Source organism: Stegostoma tigrinum, chromosome 8 (genome assembly GCF_030684315.1).
Source record: "Stegostoma tigrinum isolate sSteTig4 chromosome 8, sSteTig4.hap1, whole genome shotgun sequence".
NCBI classification, from domain to species: Eukaryota; Metazoa; Chordata; class Chondrichthyes; order Orectolobiformes; family Stegostomatidae; genus Stegostoma; species Stegostoma tigrinum.
The window spans coordinates 33,065,532-33,082,765 of record NC_081361.1 but is presented as its reverse complement, the minus strand read 5'-3'; the positions used below and the strand labels follow the sequence as shown (position 1 = coordinate 33,082,765).

The following is a 17,234-nucleotide window of genomic DNA, read 5'->3' as shown; positions in this document are numbered from 1 at the left end:
ACCACCCTTTTCCCTTGCACTTACCAGGCCAATTTACCTGACATCCACCCTGGGCAAACATCTGGAACCATGCTAAAACAACATTCTCAAGTATCTAATGAAGGATTCACTATTTCCAGAAAGCTGTCATTGATTAAAAATTTATTCATTACGTTGACCTTCCTTCAGTCTCTTACAAACACAAGCAGTGGAATTGGTAAACCCACTTCAAAGAGTCTAGAACAGTATGGAGCTCTCAAACTATGAAATGGCTGGCACCCCAATGGCTATGCAGTCAGTCAATGAGTGCCCTTCCAGTGATTATCACGCTAATGCTTTTGCCAACAGGATGAAATAGCAAAAAAAATGTCTAGTCAGTGTGTTTTTCAACTATTTCAAGGGCAGGGGTTTTAAATGCTTTAGACAGTTGCTCTTGATAGTTGCAATGATGTTTAAAGTTTGAATTAGTCCATTTGCTTTGTATATTCATTCACGTCTACTTTTAATTATTTCAAAGGACACCTTTCATCTCCCAAAGGTTCCCGAAGCTCTCCTAAAGGGTATCTCAAAATTACACCAAAGAAGTATCTCACCATTCCAAAAGGATACCCAACCTAGCCAAGCAAATTGCTCTTAAAAAGTCTAATCTGCCTGACATGTTGTCGCACTCCTGGCAGAGAAAAATCAGAGATGACTGCTGTATTGGCAGCAGCCATATTGGCAGCTGCCTCCATGAACCACAGAAGTAAAATTTGGAAGCTGTTGCCAACCCTGTCTGCACAAAAATAGGCTTTACCACAATCGGGGACAGCTAGCCAGATTCAGGCTCCCGGAACTAATAATGTAACAAGGATGAGGTTTCCCATTAAAGCAAAACCTCTGGCCTTTCTGTCTCTCTTTCTCTGGAAAGAGCCTAGCATCATAACATATGTGTCTTGACATTCCAAACCCAATCACTCGCATTCAAAAGTGAAAGGAGTAAAGCTCAGATGGATATTAACAATTAAGATGGTTATTGAAATTTGAATTCTTGCACAGTTGCCAGAAATAGATATTATTCTCAGGGGAGCCATGATTGTAATGAAGACCAGTGATTGATCATGATTGGTAAAGAGCAGAAATCAGTGCCACAGGTATAGAAATGCCAAGCTAGTTGCAATAATGAGGGATGTCTTCAACATCTTTTAAACGCTACTAGGAAGACATTTTTGCTAAGACATAGATTCTTTGATGTATGATTATGGATTAGTAGCAAATTGTTCCTTGACTATCACTAAACAGAAAATCCAGCTGAAGGAATATCTGCATGATGCCAGTTATTTCAGCAGTTCAGAGGAATTGTGTGCTTCCAGCCATCATCACCCATCAATCACAATTGGGGCATGTGTCTGGGCAAATGGAAGAAACAGGAAGAGATCCTGTACAGTTTACCTTTGTGTTTGAGTAGGTTAGAGCCTACTAGATAGTGTCAGCTCGTACCCTACCCTTTGGCAATGATTGGTAAGACTGATGGGGAGTAGGGGGCTGCCAAATAAATCCTGTGACTAGTTTCAGAGGTTGGGGTAATGCTTTTGAATTCCACAGAGTAGTCAAGCAAGCTTCTGGAAGTCATGGTTATACCAGTTTAAACTCAAAATACAAAAAGCACCTTAATACAGGCCTGATCCACTGTGATCCCTTCTTAAGTTATTCAATATTTAATGTACAAATATTCAGTTCCATGAAAAATGCAATGTTGATTTTCCATTTAGTATGTGAAGATCAAGAAATTCACTGATAAAAATAGAAATTGCTGGAAAAGCTCAGCAGGTCTGGCAGCGTCTGTGGAGAGAAATCACAGTTAATGTTTCAGGTCAAGTGACCCTTCCTCGGAACTGTTGTAGATGGTGGACCAAAAATTGAATTATTCACTTCAAGATTCCTAGCCTGTAACCTGTTCTTGTAGTCAAAATATTTATATGGTAGTCCAGTTCAGTTTCTGGACAACAGTAACCACCACGATGTTAATTGTGGGAAATTCAACAGCGATAACACCATTGAATGTTACAGGTGAATCTCCTGTTTGCGATGGTAATTGTCTGGAACATGTGGGGCACAGATGTAACTTACAAAATGTCAGTTCAAGATAACAAAGTGTGAAGCTGGATGAACACAGCAGGCCAAGCAGCATCTCAGGAGCACGAAACATGACGTTTTGGGCCTAGACCCTTCATCAGAAAAGGGGGATGGGGAGACGATTCTGAAATAAATAGGGAGAGAGGGGGAGGTGGACCGAAGATGGATATAGGAGAAGATAGGTGGAGAGGAGAGTATAGGTGGGGAGGTAGGGAGGAAATAGGTTAGTCTGGGGAGGACGGACAGGTCAAGGGGGCGGGATGAGGTTAGTAGGTAGGAAATGGAGGTGCAGTTTGAGGTGGGAGGAGGGGATAGGTAAGAGGAAGAACAGGTTAGGGAGGCAGGGACGAGCTGGGCTATCCCCTCCCTACCTCCCTACCTATACTCTCCTCTCCACCTATCTTCTCCTCTATCCATCTTCAGTCCGCCTTCCCCTCTCTCCCTATTTATTTCAGAATCTTCTCCCCATCCCCATTTTCTGATGAATGGTCTAGGCCCGAAACGTCAGCTTTTGTGCTCCCGAGATGCTGCTTGGCCTGCTGTGTTCATCCAGCTTCACACTTTGTTATCTCGGATTCTCCAGCATCTGCAGTTCCCATTATCTCTGATCACTTGTCAGTTCAAGCCTGGATATGGTTCAGTGCTTGCTGTATTTGGACATGGACTACTTCAACCGTAAACAGTATTGTAGATTGTCCCATCATAAATGAACATTTCAATATCTAACCTGATGGTGGAGAGAAAGTCATTGACTAAGCAACTGAAAGTGGTTGGGGCAAGGACACTACCCCGAGAGACTCCTGCAGAGATGTCTTGGAGCAGATATGACTGACATCCAGCAACCACAAATATCTTCCTTTGTGTAAACCATGATTTCAACCAACTGATTCCTAATGATTCCAGTTTTGCTAGGTCTTCTTGATGCCACAGTCTATTGAATACGGCCTTGATGTCAAGAGCACTCTCTCTCACCTCAGCTATGGAATTCAACTCTTTGGCCCACATTTGAACCAATGTTTTTAATGAGTGACTTTGCTGGAAACCAAACTGATTTAGACAAAAGGTTACAGCACAGTTCCATTATTATATCAAGAAAAGCGGTAGATTCATTTAGGAAGGTACCAAAAACGGAATGTTAAAGTAATAGTGATGTGAGGTGTCAAAGCATGACCTGATTCAGGATGTTGAAGGCTCATACTAAGGTACTTCATGATAAATCACTTCACTTCATTTGGTGGAACTCTAACAGGACGTCACAAATTTAAAATGCTCACAAGGAGAATTGAAGGCAAAGTTTTGAAAATGTCTTTGCGTACAAAATAGTTAAACTTTGGCATTCTCTGTCACAGGCTGCTGTCAATGCAACAAACTTCCTTTAAGAAAAATGTTGCTCGGAAAAAGCAATGCTCAAGGGTACAGGAAACCATTCTAAGAGTTGGATTACATTAGATGACTCGTAAAGAACAACATTGGCAAGTTTTAAGAACCAAATATTTTTGTTGCGTAATGTTTTGTGAGTCTTCAATGGACTGTCTTTGAGGTTAGATTCATTTAGTCCTTAAATTTGATTGTTGTTTAAATAAATTCACCACTGCTTTATTTTGATTGTCTTTCTTCATTCTCATTAGCTTTGTTTCTCAGCCGTCATTTGAGTAAACTCCTTTCGCCCTGTTTGATGCATCCAAAAACTGAAGTACTCTATGTTGTAACTTGTAGTTAATGATTATTTAACATCCCTGCAGTTTTTGTTTTACGCTGTTATTTTTGTTTAAGTTGTAACACCAGAAAGTCAGAAAATTATCAAGTTTAAAAGAGTGTATTTTCCAATGGGCATATTATTTAATGACTTGCTTGCTCACTGGGCCAGATTCTGATAAGCAGGAGCGTACTTAGTGTCCAGACTGCCTAGTATGCGGGGTATGCCAGAGAGGCATTGGCAAAGTGACATGGAGTTACTAAGCATCTTAGATTAATTCAGAGATAACCCACTTCCTACAGACAGAGGGGGTGGCCATGGGTACCCGCATGGGCCCATGATATGCCTGCGTCTTTGTAGGTTACATGGAATAATGCCTCTTCCGTACCTACACTGGCCATAAACCCCACCTCTTCCTCCGTTACATTGACAACTGTATCGGCGCCGCCTCGTGTTCCCATGAGGAGCTTGAACAGTTCATCCACTTCACCAACACCTTCCACCTCAACCTCAAGTTCACCTGGACCATTTCCAACACATCCCTCACCTTCCTGGACCTCTCTGTCTCCATCTCAGGCAACCACCCACAAACCGATGTCCATTTCAAGCCCACCAACTCCCACAGCTACGTAGAGTACACCTTCACCCACCCACCTTCCTGCAAAAATTCCATCCCCATTCCCAATTCCTTTGCCTCTGCCACATCTGCTCCCAGGATGAGGCATTCCACTCCCGTACATCTTGGATGTCCTCGTTTTACAAGGACCACAACATCCCCCCCGCAGTGGTCGAGAACACCCTTGACCATGTCTCCCACATTTCCCGCAACTCATCCCTCACATCCTGTCCCCGCACTAACCACCAAAAGAGAATCCCCCTCGTCCTCACGTACCACCCCACCAACCTCCGGATACAACGCATCATCCTCCGACACTTCCGCCATCTACAATCCGACCCCGCCACCAAAGACATTTTTCCATCCCCACCCTTGTCTGCTTTCAGAGGGACCACTGTCTCCATGACTCCCTTGTCCGCTCCACACTCCCCTCCAACCCCACCACACCCGGCACCTTCCACTGCAACCGAAGGAGGTGCTACACTTGCCCCCGCACCTCCTCCCTCACCCCCATCCCAGGCCCCAAGATGACTTTTCACATCAAGCAGATGTTCACCTGCACATCTGCCAATGTGGTATATTGCATCCGCTGTACCCCTTGTGGCTCCCTCTACAGCGGGGAAACCAAGCGGAGGCTTGGGGACCGCTTTGCAGAACACCTACACTCGGTCCGCAATAAACTGTACCTCCCAGTCGCAAACCATTTCAACTCCCCCTCCCATTCCTCAGACGATATGCCCATCCTGGGCCTTCTGCAGTGCCACAATGATGGCATCCGAAGGTTGCAGGAACAGCAACTCATATTCCGCTTGGGAACCCTGCAGCCCAATGGTATCAATGTGGATTTCACAAGCTTCAAAATCTCCCCTCCCACTACTGCATCCCAAAATCAGCCCAGCTCGTCCCCGCCTCCCTAACCTGTTCTTCTTCTCACCTATCCCCTCCTCCCACCTCAAGTCGCACCACCATTTCCTACCTACTAGCCGCATCCCGCCCCCCCGGACCTGTCCGTCCTCCCCGAACTGACCTATCCCCTCCCTACCTCCCTCTACTGGCTCCATCCCCGCCTCTTTAACTTGACTGCCTCCTCTCCACCTATCTTCTCCTCTATCCATCGTTGATCCGCCTCCCCCCATCCCTATTTATTTCAGCACCGTCTTCCCCATCCCCCTTTTTTGATGAAAGGTCTAGGCCTGAAACGTCAGCTTTTGTGCTCCTAAGATACTGCTTGGCCTGCTGTGTTCATCCAGCTCTACACTTTGTTATCTCGGATTCTCCAGCATCTGCAGTTCCCATTATCTCTAAAACACAGTGTGGAGCTGGAGGAACACATCAGGCCAGGCAGCATCAGAGGAGGAGGAAAGGTGACATTTCAGGTCGTGACCCTTCTTCAAAAAATTCAGAAATTTTTTTCTGACCCAAAACGTCCTGCACCTGTAATGCTGCCTGGCCTGCTGTGTTCCTCCAGCTCCACACCTTGTTGTCTCTGACTCCGCCATCTGCAGTTCTTACTGCCTCTTAGAGAAATTCATCTCTGTTTGTACCAGCAAATGTGTCTATCAGATGGTCCTGTATGTTTACAGTATTTTCTATATTGTCAAGGCTTCAAGCATTGTTGGTAACTGCAGTCCATCTTCATGAAGTTGGAGCTGGAATGTTTGGATTTGGAAGGTCAGATACTGTAATGGAACATGAGAGATTCCCAATGCCCACCTTTATAGCTGAAATTGTTGTCAAACTAATGACCTGAAAACAAAACAATGACAATTTATCGAATTCCCATTCTCCACTTTGAAGGGCCCCATCATAAGATATAGGGGAGCTGTGGTGGGTTAGGGAGAACTCGTAGTAGAACTTCACTTAAGATGTCCACCAATTTAAAAGCTCAGATAATCTTTTCTTGTAGATCCTTCTGGAAATTTCCAAATAGATACTTAATTTGCACAAACAAGGAGCATGGGGATATGCACAAAATGTAAAGCAGTGAGAAATGTAGAGGAACAAAGAAAATATTCATAGATTGATGGCTACAGGTGGTTAAGAGGAGATACAGGATACACTTTCTTTTATTAGCTAAGCCACAGAAGAGCAGAAGGGTTGTAGAGGAAATGTGTAAAATGCTACTTAGGCCACAGCTGGAATACTGCAAACAGTTCTCATCACCACATCACAGGAAGGATTTGATCACACAAGAAGATTCAAGAACATTTCCAGGAATGGTGAGTTTTAGCCATGGCACAAATAATAAAGGTTGGGCTTGTTTTCTTTGGAACAGGGAGGGCTTGGGAGATTTATTTGAGGGTGGGAAAGACCTATTTCTTTAAGCAATAACCTGGGATCACAGATGTAAAATAATTAGCAGAGGATTGAATAAAAGTAAAGAAGTAAAACTCACCAAGTGGGGGCTCGTACTCACTGCCAGAAAGCTTGGTAGAGGCAGAAAGTAACACTCCGAACATTTAAAAAAGAAGCATTTGCAGTGCATTTGAAGTGCCGTAACCTGGATAGCCTATGGACAAGAGCTGGCAAGTGTTATTAAACTGTCTCCTCTATTTCAGTTGCCACAAACATAAAGATCTGAATGGCCCCCTTCTCTCTTTTAAACTTCTTTGAATCTCTGCCTTTAGTTTAAATGGGATTTTGAGGGGGCCAGCACTAAAGAAAACTTGTCCTTTGGTTGGTGAAAGCTTCTAATTTGACCATCAATTATAGCTTATTTTCAGACCGAAGTTAAAAAGGAGAAATGTGTACAGGTTACAGGCTAAACAAATACTGTATAAAAATTGTAGGCACCAATTGTAAAAGGAAGAGGTCTGCAGCAAAACAGAATTCTGTTGCTGTGACATGGGAGGCATTGATGTTCTACCAAATGTAGCAGCGGATAAGGCTCCCAATACTCTGAATTGTGTTCCACTGCCATTAAAACAAAACTTCTCCACGTCTCGTCATGATCAAATGCCATGACCATATCAAAAGGTACTGTCACTGTAATCTTCCAGACTGTCTACTGTGAGATTTTCTGGTTTTCTTTGCAGCATGTTTCTTTTTCTGCATTAAAGGACCTCCGAAGGCAGTGGAAAATTTTTATTTCAGCCACTACCTCTCTCGGCTTTGCAAACTTCTTCTTCCCTCGTTCGGTGGCATTGCCACCATTCCCAGGGAGTGTCGGCCACGGCAGGGAGCGGTCAGCTTCCCCAGGGGCTTGGCAGCGGCGGCTTCCTTTGTTGAAATGGCAGCCAAGGAGGCAGCGGCAACAGCAGCAGGAATGAGGCACCGAGTGCTTGGTGCGGGGCGGGGGGTGCCCAGCGTTGAGTTCGCGGCCAGTTTGGGACCCGGCAGCTTCAGCGGTGGCGCAGGTCCACGACGTGGCTGTACTCGGGGTACCCGATGGCAGAGGCGGTGGCATTCCAGCTACGATGGCATGCGGGGACAAGGGGCACCCAAGTGTTTGCAGACTGAGGGGTGGACTTTCTGACTTTGTTTTATCTGGTGGCGAGGACTCATGGCAGAGGCAGGGGAGTCGTCTGGATGTTTCTTTTCCTTTTGGCTCTTCCTTTTATTTCTGCTGCTGCTTTTGATCCTGCCTTTTGTATACTCCACTGGCACCAGAGAATGGTGATTTTTGTACACTTTTCGCTATATTCTTGTACCGATTACATGTGACAATAAATTTAAATCAAATCAAATCTGACTGAAATGCGATTGAGAGCAGAATGGAGTTGAGAGTTCTTCCCGAAGCTCTGTTACAGTATCTGCTGAAATATTTTCTCACACGTTTCAGACATTGAATAGCAGTAACAGTGTGAGAATGGCAATGATGGAATTTTGTTAATACTACACAAGGTCTTGTGACAAACCAGGGAGACTTCTTGCTCAGTTCAGTAGCACCAATGTGACTGGAATATATTGCTCAATAGGTCTGCTTTGCATTAGAAAAACTGGACAGATTCAGAATAATATTTTCTGCTTTGTTCATCCTCACACCAACAGAATCATTTTGGCTTTGCTTGTGATGAGTTAAAGCAGGATAACAGACAATCATGTGAAATACTAAGGGTTGGAACAGTAGCACCAGTAGTAGGTTGGGAACCCCAGAGATCTGTGCAAGTTTTGTAGTGACTTTATAACTGAAGCAAGAAATAGCAAAGAAACAGAAGATAGGCTATTCGGTCCTTCATAGCAATAAATGATTTATTTGCATATGACAAATACTCAGGAGACTTGTGACGTGCTTGGTTCAGGCATGGGAAGATGCAAAAACTTCAAGAAAATTAAACTGTCTACCACTGTGATGTAGTTTTGCCCCAACCATAGCACTACCACAAAACTATCCACATGAACCAAAACAATGTAAATCTATTTGTCTACTTTCAGCTGTGGCTCAGTGACGGCATTATCACCTCCGAGTCAGAAAGCTGTGGGTTCAAGTTCCGCTTCAGAGATTTAAGCACCCAATTGAAGCTAAGCCCTGATGCAGTATTGAGGGAGTGCTGCACTGCCAGAGGTGCTTTAATTTAGACGAGACAGTAAAACAGAGGCTACTCCTACATGCACGTCACTGGGCATAAAACACTTCATGACACTATTTGAACAAGAATAAGAGTGTTTTCCTGTGTAATTTTAATCATTAATACGGAGATAGGTTGGCCATTGTATTTCACTGCGTTGCAGAGTGCTTTGAGATGTTGTTAGGTTGTTAAAGGTATCACATAAATGTAGGCTCTTTCTTTCAATGCCTGGTACTCTTGTGACCTCATAATAAAGAACTGCAAATATTGCAAAATTTGGCTTAAATCACGAAAGGAACAAGCAGCAAATTGTATCAGTGTGAATACAGTGCAGAGCTGGAGGAACGCATCAGGTCAGGCAGCATCAGAGGAGTAGGAAAGTCAACATTTCAGGCATGGACCGTTCATCAGGAGCAAATTGTGTCATGCTGTTAATTTTTCAAAAGGAATTATTTATTAACAGTTGATATTTTTAAGTAATTGTGATGTATTGCACAATCAAATTATGTGTATAATATTGCAGTTATCATACTGAGGAAGTTAGCATCGCAGAGATGTACAGCACAGAAACAGACCCCTTGGTCCAAATCATCCATGTCAACAAGATACTCTAAATTACTGTAGTCTCATTTGCAAGCATTTGGCTCATATCCCTCCAAATCCTTCTTATTCATATACCCATTCTGATGCCTTTGAAATATTTTAATTGTACCAGCCTCAACCATTTCCTTTGGCAGTTAATTCCACCACCCTCTGCATGAAAAAGTTGGCCCTTAGGTGCCGTTTATATCTATCCCCCTCAACTTAAACCCTCTAGTTTTGGACTTGTCCAACTCAGGGAAAATACCTTGTCTATATACCCTATCCATGCCCCTCATAATTTTATAAACCTCTATAAGGTCACCCCTCAGCCTCTGATGCTCCAGGGAAAATAGCCCCAGCCTATTCAGCCTCTCTCTATCGCTCAAAAACCCTCCGGCCCTGGCAACATCCTCATAAATCTTTTCTGAACCCTTTCAAGATTCACAACATCCTTCCTATAGCAGGCAAACCATGACTATATGCGATATTCCAAAAGTGGCCAAACCGATGTCTTGTACAGCTGCAACGTGACCTCCTAACTCCTATACTCTGACAATGCACTGACCAACAAAGGCAAGCACACCAAATGCCATCTTCAGGGTCTGTTTGTTCAGCAACACTTCCTAGGACCTTACCATTAAGTGTATGAGTCTTGCCCTAATTTGCCTTTCCAAAATGCTGCACCTCATATTTATCTAAATTAAACTCCATCTGCCACTCCTTGGACCGTTGGCCCATCTGATCAAGATCCTGTTGTATTCTGAGTTAACCTTCCTTGCTGTCCACTACATCTCCAATTTTGGTGTACCTGCAAACTTACAAACCATACTTCCTGTGTGCACAGCCAAATTGTTTATATAAATGGCGACCCCGCGCCAATCCTTGTCTGTCTTCAACCTTCGAGCCAGTTCTGTATCCAAATGCCCAGTTCTCCCTGTATTCCATGTGATCCAACATTGCTAACCAGTCTACCATGCAGAATCTTGTTGAAAGCCTTGTTGTAGTCCAAATAGATCATGTCCATCGCTCTGACCTCAACAATCCTCTTCGTTACTTCTTCAAAAACCTCAATCAAGTTAGTGAGACACAATTTCCTACGCACAAAGCCATACTGACTATCCCTAATTAGTCCTTGCCTTTCCAAAGACATGTAAGCCCTGTCCCTCAGGAATCCCTCCAACATTTTGCCCACCACTGGTGTTAGGCTCATCGCACTATAGTTCCCTGGCTTTTCCTTATCACCTTTTTTTAAATAGTGGAATCACGTTAGCCAATCTCCAGGCTTCCAACACCTCAGCTGTGGCTATCACTGATACAAATATCTCAGCAAAAGCCCAACAATGACTTCTCTAGCTTCCTACAGAACTCTAGGGTACTCCTGATCAGGCCCCCGGGATTTTATCCACCTTATTGCATTTTAAGCATCCAATACCTCCTCTGTAATATGGACATCTTTCAAGATGTCGCTATTTATTTCCCCACGTTCTGTAGCTTCCATATCCTGCACCACAGTAAACAGTGATGCAAAATACCTGTTTACTATCTTCCCCCATCTCCTGCAGTTCCACACAAAGGCAACCTCACTGATCTTTTAGGGGCCGTGTTCTCTCCCTAGTTACCCTTTTGTCCTTAATGTATTTGTGGAATCCCTTGGATTCTTCTTAACCCTATTTGCCAAAGCTATTTGATGAGCCCTTTCTGCCCTCCTGATTTCACTCTTAAGTGTACACCTACTGCCTTTATACTCTTCTAAGGATTCACTCGATCTTTGCTGTCTGTATCTGACATATGTTTCCTCCTTTTTCTTGGCCAAAATTTTAATTTCTCTAGTCATCCAGCATTCCCTACATCTACTAACCTTGCCCTTTATCCTAACAGGAGCATACTGCTACGGGATTCTCGTGATCTCATTTTTGAAGGCTTCCCATTTTCCAGATGCCCCTTTACCTGCAAACATCCGTCCCCAGTCACTTTCAATTGTTCCTGCCTAATACTGTCAAAATTGGCCTTCTTCCAATTCGGAACTGTGACTTTTGGAACCGGTCTATCCTTTTCCGTCACTATTTTAAAACTAATAGAATTATGGTCACTGGCCCCAAAGTGCTCCCCCACTGTCACCTCAGCCACCTGTCCTGCCTTATTTCCCAAGATTAGGTCAGGTTTTCCACCTTCTCCAGCAGGTACATCCGCATAGTGAATCAGTTGCAGCAATAAGGTGATTAGCCGTAACTCTGAAGCACAATGTAAATACACGGCTCATAATATACATCAGAGAAGGCGAGGTTTGACATTTCTGTTTGTTCTGTTTTGAAAAGTACGCAGCAATAAGATGAATGTGATTGCAGGCATGCTAAAGAAATGAGGCAAATTCAAAGAGCCAGAATATAATTTAGAAAGGGTTATGCTATTATTTGAAGCTCAGCACTTACTCTGGTTCTCTTTTCAGATCAGAAAATCTACTTACCTAAGATGGTCGTGACTTCATTTCCCATCATACACCTGCTATTGATGTTGTTACACTGTCTCGATCTTGCAAGTGCTCAGGTGAATCCAGGTAATGTGCCAACTAGCAATACGATTGATGCAGTGCTTCTGGACATGAAACATCATGGAATTAGATACATGTACATGATTTCAAAATTTGTTAATTTAAAAATAAATCTGCAAACAAACACACCGTCTTTTTCTCTCCAAAGCCTGTTTTGCTACATTTTACATGGAAGACTTGAAATATGTCTTTTAATCATAGAGGCATACAGCACAAAAACAGACCCTTTAGTCCAAATCATCCGCGTTGACCAGGCCTCCCATATTAAACCAGTCCTATTTGGCCCATATCCCTTTGTACCCTCATCAAAATCACTAATATATGTTGTGAATGGCTTAGATCCAAGCACTGATCCCTGCAGTATCATGATAGTCACCACCTGCTACTCAGAAGAAGATCCATTTAATCATACTCTTTGGTTCAAGTCTGCCAACCAATTTTCTATCCATGTTTTTACATTACCCCAAGCCTACTCACTTTAATAGTACGAGCTAATCTCTTACGTGTGACCTAATCAAAAGCATTCTAAAATTCACTGGTTCCCCCTTATCAACTTCACTTGTTGCACACTCAAAAAATTCCATTAGATTTGTCAAGTGTGATTTCCCTTTCAATAGTCCATGCTGATTCTGCCCAATCCTGTCACTATTTTCCAAATGCTCTGCTACTAAATCCTTTATCACAGACTGCAGCATGTCCCACTGTGGATGTCCTTGTTTCCAGTCTATCTCCGTTTCTTAAATAGCGGGGTTACATTAGCAATCCATGAATCCATCGGAACTGTTCCACAGTCTCTAGATCATGGAAGATGGCCACCAGTTCATCTATTATTTCTAGGGCCACTTTCTTGAATATTCCAGGATGTAGATTTATTGGCCTTTATTCCCATTAAAGTCCCCAGTATTATTTCCCTACTAATACTGATTTCCTTCTGTTCAACCCTCTCATTAGACTTTGTGTTCCCCAATATTTTTGGAACATTGCTTGTGTCTTCCGTTGTGAAGACTAATACAAGTGTATATTTAAGTGATCTTTTTCCCTCTTTATCAAACCTTTTGTCCCTTTTTGAAATCTAAACTGCTTCCAATCCTCAGGTCTGCTGCTTTATTTTTATCAATTTGTATGTCTCTTCCTTTGATCTAATACTATCCAAAATTTCCCTTGTTAGCCATGGTTGGGCCACCGTTTCAGTTTTGATTTTGTATCAGACGGAAATGACCAGATCTTCTAGTTGTTCGATGTGCTCGTTAAATGTTTGCAATCATGTATCCACTGTCATCCCTTTTAGCAACATTTCAATTAATCATAGCCAGGCACCTTATGCCATTGTGGTTTCCTTTACTTAGATTCAAGATCCTAGCCTCAGAATCAACTACATCACATTCTATCTTGAATCCTATCATATTATGACAATCCTTCTGCAAGGGCTGTTTTAGAGCTAGACTGTTCGTTTCTCATTACACAGTTTGGAATGGCCTGTTCTCTAGACGTTTCATCAACCTTGATCTAGAAAACCATAAGTTACACACACCAGGAGTTCCGACTCTGTAGTATTGTTTCTAATTTGATTTGACCAAACTATGTGCAGATTAAAGTCATTGATAATTGCAGCTGCACCTTTATTGCTTAAATCTCTAACTTCCTGTTTAATGCCTTCCCCAACATTAACAGTGCAGTTTAGGGATCTATATGTACAACCCCCACTATAATTCAACAGGTAAAACCTTCAATTAGCATTATAGCTTTCTTGTAGTTCATGCTCCATGAGCTGAATTAGTTCCTTGTGACCTGGTTCTGCACCATGGACAAGTCAGCTTTACAAATCACTCCACCCTGTTGAATCTGCACAGATGCACTTAAAATTGCATCTTTTTTGATTTCCCAGGGTGAAGTAGCATTATAGGAAGAAACACTACTGAAATCCTGATTGATTAATGCCCCATTTCTATTTAGTACAGTATCTTTTAGACTGTATTGTTCTCAATGTAGTCTGTTCGGTTTAAAATGACTGTCAAGCGTCCTTTGTCTTTTAGACTATTGTACAAAGTCAAGAGCAACTCCAGTTGACAGAGATTGATTGTTATTGTTATGGACCAGACCAAACCCCCTCAAAATATATTAAGAAGGTAGCCTAGACCCTAACTTCTCCTTATCTTAAAGGCAAATGTAACATTAGTATGTTCCAGATGCAACTTAACTGGTCAAACTACTCAAAATAAGCAAAACACAATTTATTCAAACACTATAGTTAAAATACAATAAAAGAAAAAATACTTAGAGTGACAACTCTATAAGAAATTTTAATAGAATAATAGGTACAGTAACTATTACTTATTAACTGTTCTAATATAGTAAAATCCCATAAACACACCCCTTGGCAAAAAGGCAAATTCAGAAACAGATTGTCCGATATGCAATCTAGCAGCAGAGAGAAAAAACATATTAATCAAGCACTCAGAGAGAGTAGTAGCTTCCAACCCTGTTGAGACTCCAACAGGAATTGATGCTGAACCTCAAAGCTGAAAAACTAAAATCTAGAAATTCTGGTCTGTGAGAGCTGGCCACACCCATCCAGGCTGCTTTTATTGTTCCAACTTTAAAAAAAAACCCAAGGCCTCACATGCTGTTTATTTTATGGGTCCTTACTAGCCAGCTCAGCAACCCAGCCTTAAAGCCTCTCTTAAAAGACATTTACACATTACATTGACTCTAAGTATGCAAACATTCACTGCTACAGTCTGTTTCAGTCTGGTTTCTCCTCCCCCAGAATTCCTCCATTTCCTTCATCAAAGTCTCGACCACATACATTCTCTCATCTTGCCATGTGTATATTTTTACAATGAATGACTGCAATAAAAAGCTGTATCTAAACAGTCTGAAATTTTTGACCCTGAATTTCTCCACAAACTTTAGGGGGTTATTATCAGTATATACAATTGTCTCAGACACATTACAGGCAATATAATTGTTGAAATCTTGTAACGTCAACACCATGCTCAGGTTTCCTTCTCAATTGTGTAATATTCTTGTTGATGTTTATTCAGTTTTCTGGGAAAATACCCAGTAGGTCTTTCTGTCTTCTCCTTGTCTTCTTGCAAGAGCGTAGCACTAAGACCCACATCATTCACATTGATAGTTATCTTGAATGGCTTTGAATCATTAACTATGGCTAAACGCAGCTTCCAGGCTGTCAAAATGCCTTCTGACAGTTTACTGTTCACTGAAGGTTTTTGCAATTCTTCAATAGATCAGTGAGTTGAGCAACTACACTGCTAAAATTCAGTACGAACTTTTGATTTAAAAAAAGCACTCAATCCCAGGAACAAAAACAAAGTTGCTGGAGAAGCTTACCAGGTCTGGCAGCATCTGTGGAGGAGAAAACAGAGTTAACGTCTCGAGTCTGGTGACCCTTCCTCTGCAGTTCGTTTGGTTTTTACTCAATTCCAGGAATTGTATTACTGCCTTCTCTGTTGAGGCAAAAGTTGCTTCCATGTGTGACCAAAAATCATTAGATCATTGATGTATACAACACAATTGGGTAATCCAGAAATGACTTTATTGTGTATAGTGAAATGTGGCTGGTGCATTTTTCGTACCAAATGGCATGACTTTAAATTGATGCAGTCCATTTGGTGTCATGAAAGCCAAAATGTCTTTGCTGTTTTGGATAAAGGTACCTTCTGAGCATGTCCAACTTAGAAATATAATTTGTTTGTCCCAACCTCTCAATAGTCTTTCCAAATGTGGAATAGAATATGAATTGGACTTTGTAACTGCATTGACTTTGTGGTAGTCCACACATAATCTTTGGGTACCATTTAGTTTTGGCACTGTTATCATATGGACGAGTTCCAGTTGCTACAATTCAATTTGACTTTGTTGTCATTGAGTATGTTTTCAATGTCTTTTTGAAGCTGTGCCAACTTTACAGGGTTAAGCCTTTTACGATATTACTTATTTGGAACAGCACTTCCTATATCTATATCATGCATAAATAGGTTAGTATTTTCGAGCTTATTCCCACAAATCTCCCCATGTCATTGTAATAATTCTTTTGATTTTCCTCTGGATGGTAACTCAATAATGTATCCCAATTTTTGAGAACTTCCTTCATTGTCTAATTTAATTTGAGGAATGTCCAATTCATAATAATCTGAAATTGGTTCTTTACTCTGTATCGTAACCAGCAACACTTTCTCCTTTTGCTTACCTTCATTAACAAAATACCCTTTGAGCATATTGACATGACACAATCTGTGAGACTTCTTTCTATCCGTGTTCTTATCAAATAATTCACCTCATTTGGTTTCCTTTCTGATTTGATAAGACCCACTAAACCTTGCTTTTAAAGATTCACCTACCACTGGAAATAATGATAACACTTTATCTCCACTCGCAAAATTCAAAATTTTTGATTTCTTGTCTGCTTTCTGTTTCATCACATGTTGTACCACTTTTAAATGCTGTCTAGCCAACTTACCTAATCTATTTAAACTCTTCCTAAAGTTTGATGCATAGTCTAAGTATGTGGTATGTGAACTCTGACTCACCAATTTCTCCTTATTTAATTTCAGTGGTCTTCTCACCTTATGCCCAAAAATTAATTCAAATGGATTGGATTTGGTGGATTAATTTGGTACATCCCTAATTGCAAAAAGTACAAATTGAATTCTTTAATTGCAATCCTCTGTATAATGTCTGTAAACCCTCAACATGGACTTTAAAGTTTGATGCTACCGTTCTAATGTTCCTTGTGATTCTGAATAGTGTGCAGTGGATTTGAATTGTTTTATTCCTAAGTTATGCATAACTTTCTTAAATAATTTTAATGTGAAGTTTGACCCTTGATCTGATTGTATTTCTGTGGGTCACCCATATCTGGTGGAAAAGTTGAATAATTCTTGTACAGTCCTTTTAGCAGTGATACAACATAATGGAATAGCCTTGGCAATCTAGTAGACATTATGGTCAGCAAATACTGATTCCCACTTTTTATTTTAGACAGGTGTCTTATTCAATCAGTTAAGACTCTTGTAGAAGATTCCTCAGATGCGGGAGTGGGTATTATGGGTGCTGATTTTATCACTGCTTGCTGTTTTCTAATCACCTGACATGTATGACATGTCGAGCAAAATTCAGTCACATCCTTATGCAGTCCAGGCCAATAAAAATGCTTTTATATTTTGGCTT

General features: G+C 41.6%; 1 protein-coding gene across 5 annotated transcripts in view; it reads left to right on the top strand.

Annotated features, from left to right (window-relative positions):
• Nucleotides 1-17,234, top strand: part of ddr2a (discoidin domain receptor tyrosine kinase 2a) — a 150,594-nt gene that overhangs the window by 75,622 nt on the left and 57,738 nt on the right. For 4 of the 5 annotated variants that reach the window (XM_059647780.1, XM_048539730.2, XM_048539732.2 and 1 more), the window contains one exon: nucleotides 11,943-12,050. In XM_059647780.1, the coding sequence (XP_059503763.1) occupies nucleotides 11,966-12,050 (85 nt within the window). In that variant the 5' untranslated portion in view covers nucleotides 11,943-11,965. Of the gene's footprint in view, nucleotides 1-3,443; nucleotides 3,567-11,942; nucleotides 12,051-17,234 lie in introns of all 5 variants that reach the window. The other variant, XM_048539734.2, reaches the window with a different exon arrangement.